Raw genomic sequence first — 24,405 nt, 5'->3', positions numbered from 1 at the left:
TATCAAAGTTTTATATATATATATATATATATATATATATATATATAAAACACCATATATGTTATTTATTGAATTAGGGATTTACTTTTAGGCAAACCTCATTAGGCAATTGGCTAGGTGTTTTTTTTTTCCCCCTAAAGCACCTTTATTAGGCAGTTAGTATATATAGCTAGGTAATTATATCAATATAAATTACTGCAAAATATGACTGTAAACTGAACCCTGGGTGGCTTTGGGAAAAAAAGAGAAAATATGGCTGTTAAGCTGCCAAAATGTATTACGCTTAACATTTTGCATTTTCTTTTTCACAGGCCCAGTGCTTCTACAGCAGAGGAACTCTAAGGGGGAATTGCCCTTGGATTATGTGGTATCATCTCAAATCAAGGAAGAACTATTTGCTATCACCAAAATAGAAGATACAGTGGAGAACTTTCATGCACAAGCAGAAAAACATTTTTACCACCAGCAGCTTGAATTTGGCTCCTTTTTACTTAGTAGGATGTTACTAAATTTTTGTTCAATTTTTGGTTTGTCTTCAGAGTCTTTAGCTTTCAAAGGATTAACTCATCTAAGTGAGCTGCTTATAGCTTGTCAGAATTATAAGGAAACCACTAGTGTTCATACTGACTGGTTATTGGATCTTTATGCTAGAAATATAATGACATTGCAGAAGCTCCCAAATGCTCTGAAGGAACTGCCTGAGAATGTAAAAGTGTGTCCTGGAGTACACACTGAGGCCTTATTGGTGACATTGGAAGTAATGTGTAGGTCCGTCACAGAGATTTCATGATGATGCCAAAAAATAGGGGTCAGCTTTCTAAACCTGTTCAGCTTGCTTTGTCATCTATTAGAGACTTCGTCGCTTATTAACACACGTTAATTGCATTTATTTATTGACAGAATTTGCAGCCTTGCTAATTTTAAAAGCACTTAAAGAACTTATGCAAAGCTGTAGTATAGGCTTCTTTTTCCAGTGTGTAGAATTTAACTCAAAAGTAAAAAATAGTTTTGTTTGGTATATATTGCTTTTGTTAATCTTCATTATTTTTTGGTTTAAAAGTTATTTATTTACACTGTACATGTAAAAATTTTTAATTTAAATATTTTTTTAAATCAAAATGTAATGTTCTCTATTTTAGGTGTTTTGGGTCTTAGAATCATGAAGAAAATATTTATGCAAATATGCACCTATAAACATGTAGCTTCCTGTTTCTTCTCTGTAGGCTGTTGGAATAAAATACTCATTTTAGTTTTATGTGTTTCTAAAATAAACATTTCAGAGTTCACAATAATATATTCTTTTGGTTTTTAAATGTAGTAAACGTGCAAAGTTTGGTAATTTGATCCCTTGATCTATTTTAGCAGTTCCTATACAAAGTGTATTTCTACTCTATGTAACCACTCTTCTCTAAGCAAAATAATCTGCTTTATAATGTTTTATTAAATATTAAGATCATAAATGGCAACAAAGTAATGGATTTGAGATTATCTAAAATGTTAATGGTCCAATATGAATTTACAGAGTAGTAATGTTTCATTTTGCAGTTTTTCCTAACACTGATTTATAGTAAAACTAAAAAAGGGGTATGGATAATAATTACTTTTGAAACTGGAGTTGCTTCACTAGTGGGAATAAGTTACATTGTGATACAGCTGGAAAAGAAACATTAGAACTTCCATTTAGATTTTATGTAACTAAAGTGATGATCTCACAACAGTTATTATAATCTGTTAAAGAAGCACTCTTTAGTTTTATTTTGGAAATAGATCTTTTAGCAGGATACAAATACTGAGAGTTTTATTACTAGGTTTATAGTCCTAAGCTGAAAATTGCTACATTAGTATATCACCTCTGAATAAAAATCAAGTTTTTTTCCCTACATTTTAAAATCAGTAATTTCTTACACCTATTGTAAAAAATAGTTTTTAGTTAGCCTTCAGATGTGACATAACAACTGCCAGAATATCAGAGAAAACATGATGTAGCAGAGACTAAGGCACATTATAATGCTTTTAGAGTTAAGTGCTTCCCCAGATGATGGGTAAGAACTTTTTGATTCTGAAGATCAGCGACTTTGCATCACTTACTTGTGAAGGCATATGGAATAACATTTGCTTGATAAATATAAACTTAAAAACATAGACTTTGACATCAGACAAACATAGTTTCAAGTTCTTGTGTAATTTCTTATTAACTAAATTAAGCAAGTTCCTTTCTGAATTTTGGTTGTTAACACCTGTCATATGGAAATAACACCAGGTATCTTGGTCATGATAGAATTACTAGCCTATCACCTTATATGGCACTTAATGTTACTTTGTATTTTATTATTTTAACTCCTCTTTTTAGTTACAACAAATCATTTAGATAGTAATTTCTTAAGTTGTTAATAATTCTAAGTTAATGAGATAATCACCATCATGAGTTAGGGTTTTGTGCTGCTAAGAAAAAGTCGTTTTCTAAATTAAATGTTCACAAGAAATATTCATTTAGTTGCAGTTAGTATTAATATTTCATGACTGTTCTGTCTGCCAATTTTTACAAGTCATGTTGACATGAAATATTTAACACTAAACTGCCAGGTCTCTACCTCAAGAAGGTATCATTGCACTTTGCACTTCTTTAGAAGTATAACTTGGCAAATAGATTACAGTGTTTTGTGGCCTAGTTAATACTGGTAAATATATATGAATTTAAGCCTGCAGTAATAAACTGTATTTTCCATATTACCTCTTAAATGTTTTAGTTTAGAAAACATAATTGCCTCAAATTTATTTTAGATATAAAGAAAGTGGAAATTTTAATAGAAAAAATTTATAGACTTTCTGACCCCTGACTTTTACCTGTAGGTATTTCAAAGTTGCAGCAGCTGAATAGAAAGCTGAGTAACATTATTCTTCGTTGTACTCTGCCAGATTTCATATCATAGTTCAATGGAGTTGTTTGTTTTTTTTTTTAAAGCCTATGAAAGCCTTTATTACAATATAAATAAAGCTTGGAAGGAGATTTTTGAGCTGTTATGGTTCAACTTTCTTAATGCATAATCCCCACAGGTATTTGGAATATAAAAGATTTTAGAATATTCACTGTCAGCATTTTAGGAAGGGACTCTATGAAGTTTTCTAGCTTATTCTTAATTTTCCTATGCATAATAAAGTGATCCAAGTATATACCTTTTTTTGTCATCTCATTAACTCCAAAATAACCAGAAAGACATTTGTCCACATTAAATCAAATGCTAAATTAATCAGTATTTTGATCATAGTTCCTTAAACACCTACTATGTACCAGGTATGCTTGACGGGCCGACTACAATACGAGAGCAAAAGCTTACATTCTAGGAAGGTAAGTCCAGTTTTACTGTCTTCTGTATAGCCTTTTGAAGAAAATTAACTTCTTAAATTTGCAGTAATTGGTATTCTTTTCATTTTTAAATGTGAACATTACAAGGGTCTGATTAATCCTTTGATGAGTATTATGACTTTACCATTTTAGAGTGAATAGAATGTGGCATGTTTGCTTTTGCAGTATTAGTGAAACCCAGTACTCATTCCCCTAGCTAAATGCAAATGCATTAATGCTAGGATACTTTATTTAAACACTAAGAAATGTTTGCCACTTTTGTTTATTCTTTTATAGAAAGTTAATAACTTTGCATGAAAAAATTACTGGTGGAATGTGTAATCCATATGCATTTACACACCTTCCCAGTTAAGTGATGAACTTGATGAGAGCCTGTCACTGGTGCTCCTTAATCAGTAGGAAGGGGTCATCTTTGAGTGACGTGAGGCACTCTTTCCCTCAGGCGCTTATCACGTAGCTTCCACACCAGTCGCACCTCTTGCTGATGTGGAGCTTGCAAACTTCAGAATGATAATTGTTTTTATAGCAAATGTGGATTGAGTCAGTGGTGGCATTATTGGAATTACACTGTGCCTGGTGATATCAAAACTGAAGACATTGAATAGTTAACTGTTTCTTGGAAATCAAATTATGCTGTCAAAAAATTCACTTTGTAGGTTAAAAGGAATTGCGGTAGGATAATACACTTTGGTATTTCCTCTGATTCAGAGATAGAGACTATTAGACTATAAATTAGAAAAGACTGTGGTATTGTTAGGTTTTAAGCATATATCTTTTAGGGTACTACAAATCCCACTAAATGAAGACCTTCTTAAAGGAAACTATCAAGATAGTTTTAACACTGTTGATTGCTAGATGTTCAAAAAACTTCTCTTAAAGTAAATCCTAATCTTTGAGAATATCCAAAATATATTTAATTCATGTTTCCCAGTTTGTGAAAGTACCAAGCAGCTTTTTCTCCAAGACACATGAATTTATGTGAATTTCTGGGGGGGGCGGGGGGGGGATATTCTATTAAATTATTTTTAAAAGAGGATATTTTCCAATCAGAAATCCAAATGATTAGCTTTTTATCACAGAAGAATTTGCTAATTAGTACTTTTGCATTAGAGGCAAAATTGTATTTTGTGTATTTGATGTATAAAGTGTTTTCCAACATTTTGTATATTTGAATTCTTTACCATAGGTATTGTTTGTTTGCTTTTTGATGTAGGCCTATAGTTCAAATACACTTACACTATATATATATTGTTTTAATCTTGAAGTATAACTCTTAGCACTAGACAGATGTGATTGATTTTTTTTTTATAATACCGTATTTGTATTGTTGAATATATATGTATTTTCTTTTTTAAAACAGAAACATAGTGAACTATTCTCTGGATTTTTAAAGTACTTGCTGAATTAAGATCCAAGAGTATTAAATCAACAAAGGAATCAATGGTCAGTTATTATAAAAACAATATCCTAATAAGTATATACTATTTTTATATATTTAATTTGTAATGTGTAATATTGCTGTGAACATAGACCAGAAAAATTAAGTTCCTTATTCAAATGTCTATAAAGAGCTGTCTTCAATTAGAAATGAAACATTTTCTCCAGATTTTGGCTTTCTTTTTACCATGGTCCCCAAATCTTTTCAGACTGTTAAACCCAGATTTAGTAAATCTAATCTCCTTCCTTTCAAAAGTATCTAAATTAGATCAAGTGAACATTAATGCATAATGGGCATTAAACATTAATAGAGAATGACTATGTTGGAGCATATGATTTAGTTTTACCAAAGAATGGAAGTTTTTTTTTTTTTAAGTGCTTAGCACTTCCAGCAGGTAAGCTGCACTGAACTGAAAGTCTGGAATCCAGCTTTGAATTTACACCTATTATACTATCATTTATCTTAAAAGCAGATGAACTAAAATTTTCAGTGACTTTACATTCTTCTGTCCTCAAATGAAATAGTCATGTTGAAAAAAAATCATTACTCTTAAAGTGGTGACAGATAAAAAGAATTTAGTTTGTTGTCAATACTTCTCAATTTAAAGGTTAGGTCAGCCATGGTTTTTGTCATGACACTGATAAATTTTTCTAATGACCAGAATGGTTTGATCTGTAATAGCTTTTTGTTTTTGTTTTAAGGAATATATGCCTTGGTTATCTGACTTCATCCTAAAAATGGATTTTTTTTTTTCTGTTTTGAATTGTTTCTGTTTTACAACACAAAGATAGAATTATACAGCAGTGGGTAAAATTTGATAATATTAAAATATGCATTTTAAAGATCTTTATTGAAAACTTAGAAGAATTGTAAAGATGAAAAGTTGGCAAAGGGATAAGGAGGGAAATGTTTAGGAATCATTGTGGTTTAAAGAGGGTAAAAATTTCTAGATGACGTTTAATATATTGAGAAGGTAGTGAAGGTATAAAGTCAGAAAAAAGGGCAGATAGATCTCCTAATCTCAGGAATAAACTGTCTTTGTAAATTTTGAATAATGTTCAGAAAACCAAGGATCAAGATAGTGTGTGATGAGTCTTTTAGTTAAAAATTCAGTCAAAAATAAATAATAAAAATACTAATTTAAGTTCATACTGAGGATATAAACTTGAGAGGTTAAAACCATTTATAAAAAGTGGTTGAACTTGTTCCTGGTAACTCCTTTTTCTGAACTAATTCTAGTCCTTTCTTTTTTTTAAAAATAGAAACTACTTAAATGTTGTTTTTAAATTATTTCCTCTAAGTAAAATTACAGAGGGGAAAAGATTGTAAGCAAGTCCATTGCTAATAGTGGTTGTATTTGTTTTTCTCCAAGTTTCCCTGTAACATGATTTATATTTGTCTGTAATACTTGTAGCCAGTGTATTTTTTAAAGTAACGCTCCTAATATAAATAAAAATCAGTCTTGAAATTTTTCTAAAGTGGTCTTATTTAAATTAGCATCTACTGGATTTTTTTAATATAAAGTGCATTTTTTAAATATGCCATTTTTCTTCAAGGTAAGGATAAAATTAAGCTTTGTATCACCTAATGTAGATCTCAGTACTCTCGGACTATATGCCCTTCCTTTGAATGTCAATCTGTCTTATTTTACTGATATGCTGCTTTTGTCTTCTATTGAGCCTCTTCAAAGCAGTAGCCTTACCACGTTGAGTGGAGTCTTTACTGTTGAGGGGGATTCCTGAATTGCTAAAGATTAAACATCATTTAATAATACCCTGTGGACTCGTGTTACCATATCTTCATTAGTAGCCTTTTCTGATTTTAGTTACTTGTTCTGATTTTTTTTTTCCAGATTCTACACCAAAAAGCAGGGAGAAGCTGTAAGATTAAATGATGGCTAAATTTATCAAAGGTTATACCTTTAATTGGGCTTCCCAAGTGGCTCAGATGGTAAAAGAATTCACCTACAATGCACAAGATGCAGGAGACGCAGGTTCCATTCCTGAGTAGGGAAGATACCCTGGAGGAGGAAATGGCAACCCACTCCTGTATTCTTGCCTGGGAAATCCCATGGACAGAGGAGCCTGGCGGGCTCCAATCTATGGGGTCACAAAGAGTTGGACACAACTGAGCCTGTATGCACATATCTTCAATTTCTTTAAAGGGAGTTCAATACTGTGTGATTAAATTGATAATTGTTGTCTTTTACTATCATAGATCTGAAGAAGTTCCCTTCTAGATACATACTATTTACAACATAAATTCAGATGTAAGCAGTCGGTCGTCCAGTGAGAGAATTCTGAAAATGTCTTGCCGCAAAAGCATGTTATTTTTCACCTCTTCTGTGAAGGTGAGGAAAATGACTTCTCATAAGCTACTGTTTTAAGTGCAATTCAAAGTACAGTATTTTAACTACATCCTATACCTACATCATAATTATAGTACACTGGGGAGTATCACATCACTGTCTTTGGGGTACATTTCTCACCTGCTTGTGTTGTTGTTACAGTCATTGGGAGATCCAGGTACATGTGTGTTCTCTGTACTAGCATCATAGTGCCACAGGAATGGTATGTACATGGTAACCCACACTATAAAAGTTCGTATTAGTATGCTTGATTCCTGGTTAAATTGTCAAGTGCTGGATGTTCTGCAATATCCTCCTAAAATTTTTTCTCTATTATATCTGAAGATGCTTTTTTTTCAATAGGGAAATTTAAAAAGTAATGTTCAGCAGTTTCAAACAAAATAGAACACCACATTGGTTGATTTTAAAACTATTAATACTTCTTCACATATACATAGTATTTTATTTTTCTGGGTGGGTTACCATGTGCTTCAGAGACCTTCCTGTGGTTTACTTAGTCTCTGTATTAGTGAAATCTGAAGTTTGCAAGAGTTCCAGGACAAGACTAAGGGGTAGGTATACTATTGTGTAAGGTTGGAGAGTTTATTAGTTCTTGACATCAATAAATTGTTTTCCATGGTTTAACTATGACATGTTACACATAGATTTTGACTTTTAAAGTGTCATAATCAGTACCGGAGGAAGAATGTTTTGAGGAAATGATATAGAGTTTAGTTAGAAGGTTTCCAGCTTTCTGAGTGACTTTACTAAAAGAAGATCTCTGAACTTGGAACAAATCTTGGCATCTCCTCTGCCTCACCTCTCTGCGAAGGTCCAGCTGTCTCTGTAGTTAGTCTTGACTGTTGTCTCAAATGTGTTTCTAGTAGTCAAGAGTGGTTGAGGCCACGGCTGCACCTTTCTCTATGCATTTAGCATTTCCCCTAAATTTACCATTTGAACTCTGGCAAAATAAAATGCCTCAAGTGAAGTTTGCTTTGTCCAAAATGAGCTTCCTTGGTGGCTCAGACAGTAAAGAATCTGCCTGCAAGCTTGAGGCCTGGGTTCGATGCCTGCATTGGGAAGATCCCCTGGAGGAGGGCATGGCAACCCACTCTAGTATTCTTGCTTGGAGAAAAGAGGCAAGCTAGCTAGAATACTAGCTGAGCCTAGTATGACCATCTTGCCTCACTAGTAGCAGTAACAACCTCATTTAGCCAGGTCTCCTCAGATCCATTTATTTATTCCTGAGAAAATAAGAGGTGGTTGGTTTTTAGGTTTGCTCATCGATTCTCAGGTTGATCATTCTTTTTCACTTTTGAAAGACCATTGAAGAATCTAGCAGGGGACAATTAAGTTGCAATTTTATTTTTGCTACAAATTGGAAACACTTTGGCACAGCTACTTACCTATTTCTGTTTTCCTTAATACAAATAGAGCCTTTGCCTTAATCTAGTAACATCGAATAGAGGAAAGCAAAAGAGCAGTGCTGTTTTGTTAAGTTTTTTTAAGTGGAGTCATATAATTTTTCAGTGATATTTGTAGACACAACTATCATATACATAAAAAAAGAAAAAACCTGTCTACAAAAATACTGCTTTTTGTATAAATAATGTGATAGAACACTTTTTGTTGTTGCTAATTCAGCATATGAAGAAATAGCCCAATAAATGGAAACTTACTTGAAACCAATAACATATTTGATTCTTCTCCACCCACCTTTGTGGGAGAGTGATTCTTAACCCTTGATCCCTTTGGAAAAGCACAGATAGAATCATTAAATTCCATCGAACCTTTCACAGTATTGTTAGTTTCTAGAGCATATGACCACTTTGGACATTTAATAGTTTTTATCTGCATAGTATTCTTACATGATGAGAAATTTTCCTTGATACTTCTTAATTCTCAGAGATTCAACTGGGATGAGTCTTATGATGTGACTGCTGCTGTACAAATGTAGAAAGAAACTTAAGCAGAAGAGGAATAGTTTCAACAAAAAAATACAGGATGTTTTATGTTTTTTCTTTCAGTGAGTTATACCAATCATCCTGGAAGGAGAATTATAATCCAAAGGAGTGACAGTACTGTAAGTATTCATTTCATTATTTTTTATGTTGCTTTAATTCATACTTGACCAAGCAGTTAGAAAAGGCTGATTCTAGATACATTAATGAAACACATAAATAGGTATCTGTACACAAATACACAGTCATACTTGACTTTAAAGCCCCAAATTTAACCCTTAATTTGATAATACCTGAGGCTTTTGCAAGAAGTATGATAGTGGCTCTCTTGTATATTTCTGGAGCAGTAACTGCCTTTTGTATTTTGATTTATTTTTAATGCTAAGTACAAAACTCAAACATTTAAATATATTTAACAAGTATATAAACTGAAATTAAAGCCTTTGAATAAGACCTGTTAACATAGAAGTAGACTACTTTCAGCATTGGAGATATTTTGATATTGAGATCAAAATGGGAACCTGGTCCCTGCATAAGAGAACTTACTACTAAATTTTTCTTCACTTTTAAATAACACAATAAGTTTCCATAAAAGATACTTTCAGAAACTAACACAATGAGATTCTCTAAAAGATACTTTCAGAATCATCACATCAGTTAAAATTTGCTCTCACTGTACTTTAGCTCTGGATTTGATTTTAATATTTTCATTGGTTTGACCATTGCCTATGACAAAGCAAGTTGTATAGTTGGTACTCAATAAAAATATCACAGAGCAGAGTCACTTAAAGAATCTTTCAGTTCAGATTATCCTAGTGCATAGGTTCACAATTAATTTGGAATCCCGACAGCATCTATCAGTTTGAATGTGTGGAACAGTACCAAAATGAACAAGTACCACATTCTTTGTATAAATGGAAAAATCCTAAATATGTATTTCTTATAAATTACCACAGTTAGTGGCGATAATAGTAGTTTGGATAATGAATGACTTTCAATAAATTCACTCACTAAAAGATACTGACGAATATATAGTTTTATATATATAAATATAATAGTTCTTGTGACTAGTGTATATCGCAGTCCAAATAGGTGTTAGAATGACATCCAGGCTCTTAAGATATCTTAAAATATTTACATGTTTACAAATCTCTCAAAACCAAATCAGGTAAAGCAGCTTTAAAAAGGCAGAATTGGTGAGAAGGGGACAGAAGTGGTTAAAATTCTATTAGTCACAGCCTCTTGTTTCCAGCCTGTGAATGCAGTAGTTTCTGAAAGCAGTGACGATTCCTCTGAATATAACTTTCATGCCTCAAGATAGTTCTTAATTCCTCTAGCAGCATCACTGGATACTTAACCCCTCCAGAAATATTGGGTTTTATTTAACAACAGTCAAAGTTTCAGGAAAAGCCTTTTTTTCCCCCCCTTCCCCAAAGCAAACCTGAGTTTCTTTAAGTATCATTTATATGAGAACAAACACATAATCTTCCATCATTCCTCTCTCAACACCAAAAAGAAGTACTGATTATTCTTAGAAAAGATTATTTTTTATTTAATGCAGTGAATAGTCAACATTACCAGTGAACCAAACATCTGAAATTTGATAGAATGAAACAAAGAGAAATCAGTCATCTGTTAATGGTTACTATCCACATCTGAGGTGGTAGAATATCAGCGTTGTGGACGTTTGAGTAGACAGTGTCAGCACGGAACATAAATCTCACACAAAGTATAATCAAAAGTTACTTCAAACAGGTTATACTATCAGTAAACTTTCTATAATAACATCAGCTTCATGGAGAATAATGTCTTAGCAACAAATAATGATGGTATGTGGACGTAAGCATATCATTATAAACATGATGCACTAAATAGAACATACTGAGGTCAAGGCCTTTCTGTAGAAAGGGAATTTAACATTCTTTTAAGCATAGTGTAATAAACAGATCAAAATAGTTCTATCATAAGAAATAGTATTTACCAACATAGCTTTAAAATAAAAATGCTTTAAAAATCAACTTTGAGATTAAATTTATTTTTAAAGGATCTTCTTTTAGAATGAAATATATATTTCTTGCTCTAGCTTTTCTACATTTTTCCAGCATAACCCTCACCTTCACCCTATCCCAGTCCATTATTAATAAAGTAGTACAAAACACTTGTCTGCAGCAATTTCAACCAAGCTTACTCCCCTACCAAGTCAGGGAAGTAAGACATCCTCACCAAGTTTTCTCTCTAGAGGTATACTCCCTTGATAGATCAGGAAGTTAGGTATAAAAACTACATGAGAGTCTTGGGAATGCAGTTTTTAAGTATAGATTCTATGGTAATAGTGAAACATTTTTAAAGGCAAACTTTCCCCTCCCCATAAGCAGTTTATTTTACAAAATAGGTTTTCATGCATTCTAATTTTCAAGAATGATTATTTTTTTCTAAAAATGAATGTAATTAGACACTGGCATATCACTTAGTACACTGCATTCTCCTCTACATTAAAATTCACACTAATAACAAAAATCATAAATGCATTAAAACATTTCAGTAACCTAATGAGAAAGTAGATACATTTTTTTTTCTGTGAAATACTTGAGTATTAAATATTTTTAAATGCACAGAGGCATAATCTGACATCAAAGCAATGTGAATTTAATTTGCTAGATTTTTGACAACTGAACTGGGTTGCTAATTTGCTGACTTGCTACAAATTAATAGTGGTTGGTATAAAAATCCTTATAGGCAATCATTTATAAACATGGCAGTATTTTTTGTATCGTCCTGTAGATATTTTAAAGTTTTAGATGGAATGATAGAAGATTTGGAAATTTTCTTTGTAGGATTTCAGCGTATGGAAAATTCTCTTGTTGAGGTGACTATACTTTCATTCATTAGCTTAAAATCAGCCTAGTCATAGCTAAATAATGTGCACAGGAATGAATATCAGGATCTGAACCTATGTAAGTTGAAATGCATCTGTTCCATTATTCAAGTTCTGGGATTCCCCCCCCCCTTTTGAAATGTATAAAACATAGAAAACTGTAATGGATTATTTTTCAGATAAAAAATAGTCACATTAAAAAAAAAAACTTTAAATTCAAATTGACATTTACATTTTATGTAGGTTTAATCAGAGCACAGCTGAGCATTTAATCTAATATTCTAGTTTTTCCACTTGTAATTAGAGAAGTGTGTATCTCCCAGTGTTAACCATTCTTACATTTGTTGTTCCAGTGTTATATTATTATCCACAGCTAGCAAGGCTTTCAGGCAGCAATAGCTAAACCTTTATCAAATTGTTTCTGTACAATGGAAGTATATTTTCAAAGACATATGCCTTTGTACACTATTTACAAATTCTCTCAATCATGATAAAAAGGCAAAATAAATAAAAAACAGAAAGAAAGGAAGTGCTGCTGAGGCTGAAGGCTTTTTCTTTTATCCTCCCAAACAGATGCTGGTCTCCCCAGTGCTGGGAGCTGGCTAGCCAAGATTGTTTTTCTTCCTTTTACATGGGCTATGAGAAGGATCTGGTTTCAGTTCTTGGTATTGCACCTGTTTAAACAGAGTTCAGAGAAAGGCTGGTCAGGTGGCCACTTTCTGGCAAAGGAAGGAAAAGCAAAGGATTTGAGAGACTGTGCTTGGGGGGAAAGTGCTCCCTCTGGAAGCTGTTTGAGACCTGCAGCTGGGATGCAGAAAACAATAGAAAGACAGAGCAAGTCAAGGGAAATCTTGCCAGAAACTAGATGAGAGCCCTGATAGGGACTTTGCTAACAGGCCAGGATCTCCACTACCCATACACACGTCACATTAAAAGCTGAGCCATCTCCATTTATTTTGCAGGGCCGAATAATGGTTCTTTGCAATTTATTATGTGCTTGTTTAATATAGGCTTCATCTCCATCCAGCCCATCTTCAGGTCAGATACCAAAACAAAGACTCAACAGAAGCAAAGGAAAAAGGTACTGTTGCAACCAGCTTCAATAGTTTGAATAAAAACATTTCTCATTTTACTCTGAAAATATTTAATGATTAATGGGCACTAATTAACCTCAAAGGATTAAGATATGCCCCCATTTTCAAAAATCAGTTACTTTTGTATGGCCGAGTCAATCTGCTGTGCACCAGAAACTGTCACAACATTGTTAATCATCTGTATTCCAATATAAAATAAAAAGGTTTAGAAAAAAATCAGTCACTGTCCCCCCCCCGCTTTATTGATCTGTAAAATAGCCATCTTTAAAACTCACCTAATCCATGCAGTTTACTTAGGGAAGTGTTTTTCTCAATGTCTGCTGGCACACTTTGCTTTCATCATCTAATATTCCTAATTCCTCCTTCAGGTAATAGTGACTTCCCTTCACAAACTCCAGCTGAATCTTCCTTGGAGGAGGACTGCCCTCCCTCCCTGACACCCCAGTAAGTTCTGTATGCAAAGCTCTCTCATTCCCCATCTTCTTTATAAGTTTCTTGTTGGATAACACCTCAACTGGACTAATCCCTGAGTGGCAAAATCTTCTACAGGCTTTATTAACTTTACCTGGCTCTTCTAAGACCTTCAAAATTAAATGGATATGAACGTGAAAATCCAGTGCCACACTACATTAAAAATGATACAGGCTTAAGAAATATTGCAGGTTTATCTCCAGACCATTGCAGTAAAGTCAAGTGAATATTTTGGTTTTCCAGTGCATATAAAAGTTCTGTTTATGATGTATGGAAGTCTATTAAGTATGCAATAGCATTACATCTAAAAAAGCAATACCTTAATTTAAAAGTGTTTCATTGCTAAAAAAAAAAATGCTAACCATCATCTGAACCTTCAGTAAGTAGTAATCTTTTTACAACAGTAACATCAATGATCACAGGCCACCATAACAAATACAATAATGAAAAAGTTTGAAACATTTCGAGAATTACCAAAATGTGACACACAGACCCACAGTGAGCAAATACTGTTGGAAAAATGGTAGCGATGGACTTGCTCAGCACAGGGTGGCCACAGACCTTCAGTCATTGAAAAGCAAATATCTGTGAAGCCCAATAAAATGACGTATGCCTGCAGTAACAGTTAATAAAATCTACATACCACTTGCACATCTGAAGGGACTCTGGAAAGGAAATCGAGTAGTTCATTGTTATCAATTGCATACGGATTCCGAAGCTTTTTTGTAAATTTATTGATTCCTGAAAAAGTGACAGATCAAATATTATTGAAACCTCAACAGTTTGGAGTCCAAAGTTACATTTCTGGCAAAAAAGTATTGTTGGTGATTTGAAGATCTAGGTTAAGCTGCCTTGATTTTCAGCCTTGACTGACTGAACCAGAAAACCCAGTTTTCTCCCTCCCTCTTCTCCCTTCCTTCCACCTTCCAACTCAATGGCTGCTCTGTTTTTGTGCTTCAGTGGCTTCTCCCCAGCAGGAAAGGCTTTCTGTTTGGGAAACAAAGGGCACAAGCAGTGACCTATCTTGTCTTTCCCCTCAAATACTTAGAAGCTTTGTTGTAGTTTTTCATCTATGATAAAACTTATCTACCCTACATTTTGGATTGGGATTAAGGCAAGAAATCTGACTTCCTGGTTCCCCCTTTCAAAAGACACACTGCTGTTTTTGTTTCTGTTTTTGTTTTTTTATGATGGGAAAGTGTTGCTGTTATGCAAATTAACGTTCGAAAATGCATGACCTGGCATTTTGTTTTTTTAATTTTAAACTGACCTGGAATTAGAAAAGGTTTACCACCAGCTTTAAAAAAAAAAAACAAACAAACATAAAAAGCTTTGAAGATGGTGATGCATAAGCATCATAAACCCATCTCTTCCCACCAACACACAGGATTTCCAGCTGCATATGGAACTGCCTCTGAGAATAACCTGAAAACTGGCTGAGTGCTGTCTACACACCAACAAGAGAAGGCCCGCATTGAAGCAGGTAGGAGAGGCAGGGGCACAGTCTTACCATAAACTCCACTCCTAGCCTGACAACCTATGGTCAGGAGGGAGCTCTCTCTGAGGAGTAAGGGTTTGAACCTCCACATCAGGCTTCCTCGACTCTTAAGAATTGTACCTAGAGGGAGAAGCCCCCAAAACATCAGGCTTTTTTTCCTTCTACTTTTGAGAAATAATTGACATACATCACTGTATAAGTTTTAAGGTGTACAGCATGATGGTCTCGTACACATAGAGTGAAATGATTACCCCAGTAGGTTTAGTTCATATCCATTATCTCATATGTTGATAGATACAAGGATTTTTCTCTTTTTCTATGAGTTGGGGATGGGTGGTATTTTGCTTTTTTCCCTCCCAATTTCACATATAAGTGAAATCATAGTATTTGTTTTTCTCTGACTTATTTCTTTTAGCATAATGCCTTCAAATCCATTCATGTTGTCATAGATGGTAGGATCTCCTCGTCTTTTTATGGCTGAATAATATTTCATCATACACCGCTTCCTTATTCATCCACCAGTAGACACTTGTTGTTTCCATGAATCAGTTATTGTAAATAATGCTTCTGTGAACATGGGGGTGCAGATATCTTTTGCGGTTGGTCTTTGTGTTCCCCTTGGATAAATTCCCAGAAGTGTAATTGCTGGATCATATGGTAGTTCTATATTTATATTTTTAAGGCATCTCCATAGTGTTTTCTGTAGTAGCTGTACCACTTTACATTCCCAACAACAGTGTATGCTGCTGCTACTGCTAAGTCACTTCAGTCATGTCGACTCTGTGCGACCCCATAGATGGCAGCCCACCAGGCTCTGCTATCCCTGGGACTCTCTAGGCAAGAACACTGGAGTGGGTTGCCATTTCCTTCTCCAATGCATGAAAGTGAAAAGTCAAAGTGAAGTTGCTCAGTCGTGGCTGACTCTTAGCGACCCCATGGACTGCAGCCTACCAGGCTCCTCCGCCCATGGGATTTTCCAGGCAAGAGTACTGGAGTGGAGTGCCATTGCCTTCTCCAACCAACAGTGTATAAGGGTTCCCTTTTCTCTGCATCCATGCCAGCATGTTATCCGTTGTCTTTTTAATGATGGCCATTCTAACAGCCATGAGATGCTATCTCATTGTGGTTTTAATTTGCATTTCCCTAGTGGCTAGGGTTATTGAGCATCTTTTCATGGATCTGCTGGCCATTCATACGTATCTTTGGGAATATGTTCGTTCAGGTCCTTGGCCCATTTTTATGATGATTATTTTGCTCTTGGGTTATATGGGGCCTTTATTGGATATTAGCCCCTTATTAAAAAGCCTCTTAAAAAAAATAAAAATAAAAAGCCTTTTGATGAAAGTGAAAGTGGAGAGTGAAAAAGTTGGCTTAAAGCTCAACATTCAGAAAACAAAGATCATGGCATCTGGTCCCATCACTTCATGGCAAATAGATGGGGAAACAGTGGAAACAGTGTCAGACTTTATTTTTCTGGGCTCCAAAATCAACTACAGATGGTGACTGCAGCCATGAAATTAAAAGATGCTTACTCCTTGGAAGGAAAGTTATGACCAACCTAGATAGCGTATTCAAAAGCAGAGACATTACTTTGCCAACAAAGGTCCGTCTAGTCAAGGCTATGGTTTTTCCTGTGGTCGTGTATGGATGTGAGAGTTGGACTGTGAAGAAGGCTGAGTGCCGAGGAATTGATGCTTTTGAACTGTGGTGTTGGAGAAGACTCTTGAGAGTCCCTTGGACTGCAAGGAGATCCAACCAGTCCATTCTGAAGGAGATCAGCCCTGAGATTTCTTTGGAAGGAATGATGCTAAAGCTGAAACTCCAGTACTTTGGCCACCTCATGCGAAGAGTTGATTCATTGGAAAAGACTCTGATGCTGGGAGGGATTGGGGGCAGGAGGAGAAGGGGACGACAGAGGATGAGATGGCTGGATGGCATCACTGACTCGATGGACGTGAGTCTGAGTGAACTCCGGGAGTTGGTGATGGACAGGGAGGCCTGGCATGCTGCGATTCATGGGGTCGCAAAAGTTGGACACGACTGAGCGACTGATCTGATCTGATCCATATGGTTTGCTAGTGTTTTTTTCCCATTCTGTAGGTTGTCTTTTCACTTTGTTGATGGTTTCTTTTGCAATGCAGAGGCTTTTTGGCTTTATAGAGTCCCACTTGTTTGTTTTTAATTTTGTTGATTATACTTTAGATGTGATTTTCAAAAACTGTTACCAAGATCCATGTCAGGGAACTTCTTAAAAAAGGTTTTCTGCTAGAAGTTTCATTGTTTTAGGTCTCACAGTCCATTTCAAGTCCATTATTTTTGATTAGTGTAACATAGGAGTCAAGTTTCATTTTTTACATGTGACTGTCCAGTTTTCCCAGCCCCATCTATTGAAAGGACTGTCTTTTCTCATTGAGTATTCTTGGCTCCCTGGTTAGATATTAGTTTACCATATATGCTTGGGTTTTTTCTGGGCTCTCAATTTTTGTCTCAAAATACACAGCTTTGAAAACCAACTTGCGTGTTCAGACTTACCCTCTCCAGGACCCAGCATGGAAACAGCTGATCCAGGGGCAACCAGACCTTTTGGGGGAAAGGATCATTTGCTTGCCTCCAGGCACTGAAGGGAAGTCATCTAGGGAAGACATCTGATTTGAAATGTTCAGGAGCCTGCCTACTTGGGGAACAGAGACTGGCAGCCATCCTTTTTCTTTTCTTTCCTGACGGGAACCATCTCTCCCCAGCTACCTCACTCCAGCCAGTTGGTACCATCTTCGTGCCTACCCTCTGCCATGCTCCAGAGCACCAGCATCTCCCTGAGGGGAGCTGTCACACATGTGGTGCCCGAGGTTTTATGTCTATGAGGCAGTTCAAGATGGCAACCTAGGACAATCATGAATTCACCTCTTCGAGACAATCTCACCATAAACCCCAGGCCCAGTGCAGCTACCCACCATCAGGAGGAAGCTCACAAACCCACAGCTTCTCTCCGAGTAGCCAGGAGAGAAGTTCTTTTGTACACCACGTAAGGCACCTCAGCTTTTAAGACCTGCACCTGAGAGATGAGCCCTCCAGGCACCTGGCTTTCAAAACCAACAGGCTGCAGCCATGGGACCCAGAAGCCTGCAGTGAAAGGAAAATAGCTCTTAAAGAGCTCGTGAGCACTCACTCATCACAGGACCCAGCACAGAAGCGCAACTGTCTGAAAGATGCCCAGGTTCTATGTGAAGAAAGTCCATCTACTGATCTTAAGGTGTTGGCCAGAGAGGCAGGGACCTGCTGGGATACTCTCTGGGGATGGAAGCTGGTAAGTCCCATCTTTGAGCTCTGCCTGTACTGCACTTCAGAGCACCAGTATCTCCTGGAGGGGAACTTTTATACCTGTCTAGTGTCCTGGGTTTTGTGGCTGCCACCCAGGGGGCTACCCCTTGAGTGTTTGGCTCTGGAGGCTAGAGGACTTGCATTCCTGGGTCTGTGGAACTATGACATTTGGAGAGACAGTTCTTGGCAGACCACCACTCCCAGGGGACCAGACAGCAAACTGAGACACACTCCCAGTCTTTCCAAGAAAGGGGCTATTTGCTTGTCTGGGGGCTTTGGCCTAAGGGGCAGGATTCCTGTCTGGCCCACTTAGAGGAGCCTCTGGAAGGGCTGTCAGGAAACAGTGGAGGCTGGAGGATGCAGTCATTGCCTTCTCTAGCCGGCCAGCATCTCCCAGAGGCTTGTCTGGTGCCCCAGTGTTTGCAGCTGCTCTCAGGAGGCACCCCTACATTGCCTAGTTCTGGTGGCCAGGGGACTGATGTTTGCAGGTTCTAAACGACTGTGACCAATGGAGAAAAGAGTTCTGACACCCTCTGGGCACAGCAAAAAGTATAGACCAAGGAGCTCAGTCTCTCTGTAAAACAGGCCTGTAAGCTTATGGCTGCAGCCTGAGGGGCAGGCTTCTAATTAAACACACATCTAAGGGCTGACTGTGAACCGTTCCAGACACCTCAGAGGGACGCTCTTATACATGTCTGGTGCCCCAGTTTTTTCAGCTGCCACCCAGGGAATGCCCCTCGACCACCTGACTCTGGAGGTCAGGGGAGCTGGTGTGCCTGGGTCCGCTAGAACTGTAACACCCAAGAGACAGATCTCAGCAAGCTGCCCCCACCAGGGCACTGCACAAACGGGAGACTGAAACACACCCCCAGTGTTTCTGTGAAAGAAACCTACGTGCTTGTTCTAGAGCTTTGGCCTGAGGCACCACTTTTCAGGTTTGGCACAAATCTGAAGGCCTGTGGAGGGACCCTCAGGGAACAGAGGCTGGGGGTGCTGTCATTGCCACTCTCCCTCACCACGGCTCATCAGTTATCTCCCAGAAAGGAGCTTACAGACTCAACCCGATTTTTGTGACTGTCACCCAGGGGACACCTCCAGATCCTCTGGCTCTGGCAGCCAGCTGGGCCTACACTTGCAGCCCCACTGTGTGTATTTGCTTTAAAAGCTGCAGCCCAAAGGGCTGACGTTCAGTGAGCCTGAGTCTAGGTACTGACTGAGAGCCTCCTGTTCAATACACTGACAGACAGGTCTTGGCACATCCTCAACTACTGAGAGCTAAGGCAAAGTTGGATAATAAGGTTCATCTTCTACACAAGACCACTACTTCCAGGCTGGGAGAGGTGGCTCTTTCATCTAATGCATAGGAACCTACATAGAGATTCAAGCAAAATGAGGGACATTTCATATGGAAGAACAGGATAAACCTAAGGGGAAAAAGTCCTTAATGAAACAGATGTTATTTACCTGATAAGGAGTTCAAAGTCATGTACATAAATATGCTCACCAAATTCAGGAGAGTATGGATGAACACAGTGAGAACGTCAACAAAGAAATAACAGATGAAGTACCAAATAGAAGACACAGAGCTGAAGCATAAAATAATTGAACTGAAAAATAAACTAGAGGGATTCAACAGCAGGCTAGATGAAAAAAAACACAAAGGATCGGTGAAACATACTAACGTTTGCACTATAGGGAGTCATAGAGGAGGAGAGAAAAGAGGGCAGGAAATGTGTTTTAAGAAATAATGGCTAACAACTTCCCTAATCTGGGGAAGGAAACAGACATACAGATCCAGGAAGCCTGCTGCTGCTGCTGCTAAATTGCTTCAGTCGTGTCTGACTCTGTGTGACCCCAGAGATGGCAGCCCACCAGGCTCCCCCGTCCCTGGGATTGTTCCAGGCAAGAGCACTGGAGTGGGTTGCCATTTCCTTCTTCAATGCATGAAAGTGAAAAGTCAAAGTGAAGTTGCTCAGTCGTGGCCGACTCTTAGCGACCCCATGGACTGCAGCCTACCAGGCTCCTCCATCCATGGGATTTTCCAGGCAAGAGTACTGGAGTGGGGTGCCATTTTCTTCTCCTCCAGGAAGCCTAGGGAGTTCCAAATAAGAGAAACCCAAAGAGACCCCCATCAAGACATATAATTAAAATATGAAAAGTTAAGGACAGGTATAATGAAAGCATCAAGAGACTAACAACTTGTCATGTAGAAGAGAATCTCCAGAAGTCTGGGCAGATTTTTGAGGAGAAACTTCACAGACCTGAAAGAGATGGCATAATGTATTCAAAGCACTGAAAGAAAAAGAAAAAAACTTCCAAACAGGAATACTCTATTCAGCTAAGCTATCCTTCAGAACTGAAAAATTGTTTACCAGACAAGCAAAAGCCAAGAGTTTATCATCACTAACCTGGCCTTATGACAAATGTCAAAGAGATTTCTTTAAGCCAAAAAACTGTGCTATAAGTAGCAAGAAAACACATGAAAGTATAAATGTCACTAATAAAGGTAAATAATAAATGTAGTGGATTAATCATTTCTAAAACTATTATGAAGATTAAACAACGAATATAGTAAAAATATAATTAGTTAAGGGATACACAGCATATTAATTTTAAAAAGGTAAAATAACATGAAACATGGGGAAACAAAATCTAGAACTTTCAAATGCATTCAAACTTAAGTTTTTATAAGTAAGCCTTGCAGTAACCGTATAGCAAAAGCCAACAGTAGATATATGGAGCAATAATTACTTCAAATGAACTAAATTTTCCAATCTAAATACATAGAGTGGCTGAGTGAATTAAAAAAAAAAAAAAAAGCCTCTTCTATATGCTGCCTTTGAGATGAAGTCAGATGTGAGGGCACACGAGACTAAATGTCAAGGGATGAAAAAACATATTCCATGCAAATGGAAACCCAAAGAAAGCAAGGGAAGCTATAACTTACATAAGACAGACTTTAAAACAATCCAAATTGGAAAGGAAGAAGTAAAACTGTCGCTTTTTGCAGATGACATAACTTTATATATAGAAAATCCAAAACACTCCATCAAAATACTGTAAGAACTAATAAATGAATTCAGTAGTTTCAGGATACAAAAGCAATGTATAAAATGCTATTGCATTTCTATATACTACAATGTACTACCAGAGATAGAAACAATCCCACAATTTGTATGGAACCACAAAAGTCCCCCGAATTGCCAAAGCAGTACTAAAAAAGAATAAATCTGGAGCTATCACACTCCCTGCTTTCAAACTATATTACAGGCCCCTCATAACTAAACAGTATGGTATTGGCATAAAAACATGACATGGATCAGTGGAACAAGATAGCCCAGAAATAAACCCATGCATATATAGTCAATTATTTACAACAAAGCAGCCAAGGATATACAATGGGGACAGTCTCCTCAATAAATTGATGTTGGGAAAATTGGACTGGCACAGCAAAAGAATGAAGCTGGACTATTACGTCATTTATAAAAATTCAAAATGGACTGAAACTGGAATGTGAGACGTGAAAGCATGAAACTCCTAGGAGAAAACATGGGTGGTAACAAAGTAACCCAGTGGGACTGCGTCAAGTTAAAAAGCCCAGCAAAGGAAACCAACAGAACGAAAAGGAACCTACAGAATGGGAGAAAATATTTGCAAATCCTATGCCTGATAAGGGGGTAGGCAAAATACATTAAAAACATACACAGCTGAATAGTCAAAAACTACAAACCAATTAAAAAACAGGCAAAGGATATGAATAGATGTTTTTCTAAAGAAGACAGATGGCCAACAGGTACATGAGATGCTCAATATTACTAATCATTAGGAAAAGCAAAATACAAACCACAGTGAGATACCACTTCACACCTATCAGAATGACTGTATCATCTAAAAGACAGTAAATAACAATTGTTGGTGAAAATCTGGAGAAAGGGGAACCCTTGTGCACTGTTGGAAGAAATGTCCACCAGTGCAACCACTATGGAAAATCCTTTGGCACCTGATGCAAAGAGCTGACTAATTGGAAAAGACCCTGATGCTGGGAAACGTTGAAGGTAGGAGGAGAAGGGGACGATAAAGGATTAGGTGGTTGGATGGCATCATGGACTCAGTGGACATGAATTTGAGCAAACTCTGGGAGATGGTGAAGGACAGGGAGGCCTGGTGTGCTGCTGTCCATGGGGTCCCTAGAGTTGGACAGGACTGAGCGACTGAACAACAGCTATGGAATAAAGTATGGAGGTTCCTCCAAAAATCAAAAATAGAACTACTATAATCCTAAAATTTTACTTCTGGGTATCTATCTGAAGAAAACAAAAACACTAATTTAAAAATACATGTGCACCCCCATGTTCATTCAGCATTATTTATAATAGCCAAGACATGAGAACAACCTAAGTGTCCGTTCATGGGTGAACGGATAAAGCTGTGGTGTACATACGCACAATGGAAGATTATTGAGCCATTAAAAAACAAATGGCAATTTGAAATGTTGCCATTTGTGATAACGAGGATTGACCTCAAAGGCATTCATTATGCTAAGTGAAATAAGTCAAAGACGAATACTGTAAGATTTCACTTACATGTGGAATCCTTAAAATACAAACAGAAACAAAGCTCATAGATACAGAAAACAGACTAATGGTTACAGAGGTGGGCGAGTGGGCAGTGGGTGAGGGAGTCAAGAGGTACAAATTTCCAGTTATAAAACGTCACGGGAGGCTTCCCTGGTGATCTAGTGGTAAAGAGTCCACCTGCCAATGCAGGAGACATGGGTTCGATCCCTGATCCAGGAAGATCTCATGCGCTGCAGAGCAGCTGAGCCTGAGCACCACAACTATTGAGCCTGTTCTCTAGAGCCCGCGCTTCACAACTAGAGATTGGCCCCCACCTGCCACAACTGGAGAAAAGCCCACACAGCACCAAAGTTCGAACAAAAAATAAGAATTTTTAAATGTCATTGGGATATAGCATCCAGCATGGCGACTAGAGTTAATAATGCTGTAATACACATTTGAAGGTTGCTAGGAGAGTAGATCTTCATCACACAGAAAAAAATGTTTCCATTTCCCTATCTCTGGCATTGAAATTTTTAGAAGCCAATTTTCCTTTTAAATTACAAGAAATTTAAATTTAATGCTTGCAAAAGATGCTGCTGTGATTGACTTACTTGGATCACTTCTTGGATTAGAACAGCCAAGAACCATTAAAATGAGGCATATCCACCCAAGCTAAATTATCCAACAGTGAACCCTTTGCACTACCTGGAGAGCAAATATGGATGAAGAGCAGATAACAGGTGGATTTGGAGCTAGTATACAAAAAAAAAAACAAAACCTGATGAGGTAGAAATGTCAAAATAATGTATAAAACTAGAGTTATCTGTTCTTCATATTCTATGGTATAATGTAGAATTTCAGTTGGATAAGTCTACTGTGTTAAATTTATATGGGACTTAATAAATTAACAAGCATATTCACATAAACGTAAACAAAGAGCTTTTTGTGAAATCAACAGACTGGGTCACAAAGCAGAGCATCTGGGCTCTTCTTAAAGGATTTTGGCAGAATAATGCAATTATGATTTGGTCTCTGTCTCCCCATGTGAGACCCATGTCTTAAATTTCTGTTTAATATTTCAGCAATCACCTACCACTAAAGGAATACTGTTCTTTGTTTTATTTTATTTGATGAAACAAGAGACCCAAACACATTCTCTGAAAATTACGTTTAAGACAGCTTGCCAGTGAGGCCACCCCAGGTTATACGGCCAGATGTCTGCCGTGGGCTCCACTTTCTGACAGCCTGGGGAAAAGAAACCAGAAGTTCCCCACCTATCACAACTGAGATGGCAGATCTGACCTGGGTAGGTTAGAGGTAATAAACTGCCACACCTAACGCCCTACCCTAATGCCTTCAATAAAACAGCATCTGTTTTAAATATCAGAGGAAGGAATGCAAGAACATACAATCGGGTCCCAAGAACATAGTGGGGGAAATACCTCTTCCCTTGGATAATGAAAGCGCTCTCCTGTTTCTT

The 24,405-nt window shown here is 37.1% G+C and overlaps 2 protein-coding genes and 1 long non-coding RNA gene across 18 annotated transcripts in view; 2 read left to right on the top strand and 1 right to left on the bottom strand.

The window, feature by feature from the left end:
• SLF1 (SMC5-SMC6 complex localization factor 1) overlaps positions 1-3,007 on the top strand; it is a 69,937-nt gene extending 66,930 nt beyond the window's left edge. For 4 of the 5 annotated variants that reach the window (XM_027545603.1, XM_027545607.1, XM_027545605.1 and 1 more), the window contains one exon: positions 312-3,007. In XM_027545603.1, coding sequence (XP_027401404.1) covers positions 312-790 — 479 coding nt within the window. In that variant the 3' untranslated portion in view covers positions 791-3,007. The remainder of the gene's footprint in view (positions 1-311) is intronic. The other variant, XR_003511730.1, reaches the window with a different exon arrangement.
• A 3,887-nt stretch (positions 3,008-6,894) lies between these two features.
• The window catches only part of LOC113894997, a 29,721-nt gene continuing 12,210 nt past the window's right edge, over positions 6,895-24,405 (top strand). For all 3 annotated transcript variants that reach the window (XR_003511728.1, XR_003511729.1, XR_003511727.1), the window contains exons 1-5: positions 6,895-7,152; positions 9,177-9,232; positions 12,996-13,066; positions 13,448-13,523; positions 14,938-15,033. This is a non-coding gene — a long non-coding RNA (uncharacterized LOC113894997). The remainder of the gene's footprint in view (positions 7,153-9,176; positions 9,233-12,995; positions 13,067-13,447; positions 13,524-14,937; positions 15,034-24,405) is intronic.
• The window catches only part of MCTP1 (multiple C2 and transmembrane domain containing 1), a 564,668-nt gene continuing 550,898 nt past the window's right edge, over positions 10,636-24,405 (bottom strand). For 9 of the 10 annotated variants that reach the window (XM_027545593.1, XM_027545588.1, XM_027545590.1 and 6 more), the window contains 3 exons: positions 15,061-15,168; positions 14,194-14,291; positions 10,636-12,659 (listed from right to left, as the gene is read on the bottom strand). In XM_027545593.1, coding sequence (XP_027401394.1) covers positions 12,588-12,659; positions 14,194-14,291; positions 15,061-15,168 — 278 coding nt within the window. In that variant the 3' untranslated portion in view covers positions 10,636-12,587. The remainder of the gene's footprint in view (positions 12,660-14,193; positions 14,292-15,060; positions 15,169-24,405) is intronic. The other variant, XM_027545594.1, reaches the window with a different exon arrangement.

This window comes from Bos indicus x Bos taurus, chromosome 7, assembly GCF_003369695.1.
Source record: "Bos indicus x Bos taurus breed Angus x Brahman F1 hybrid chromosome 7, Bos_hybrid_MaternalHap_v2.0, whole genome shotgun sequence".
NCBI lineage: Eukaryota > Metazoa > Chordata > Mammalia > Artiodactyla > Bovidae > Bos > Bos indicus x Bos taurus.
Note: the sequence above shows the minus strand (reverse complement) of the source record. Positions and strands in the feature narration are given on the sequence as shown.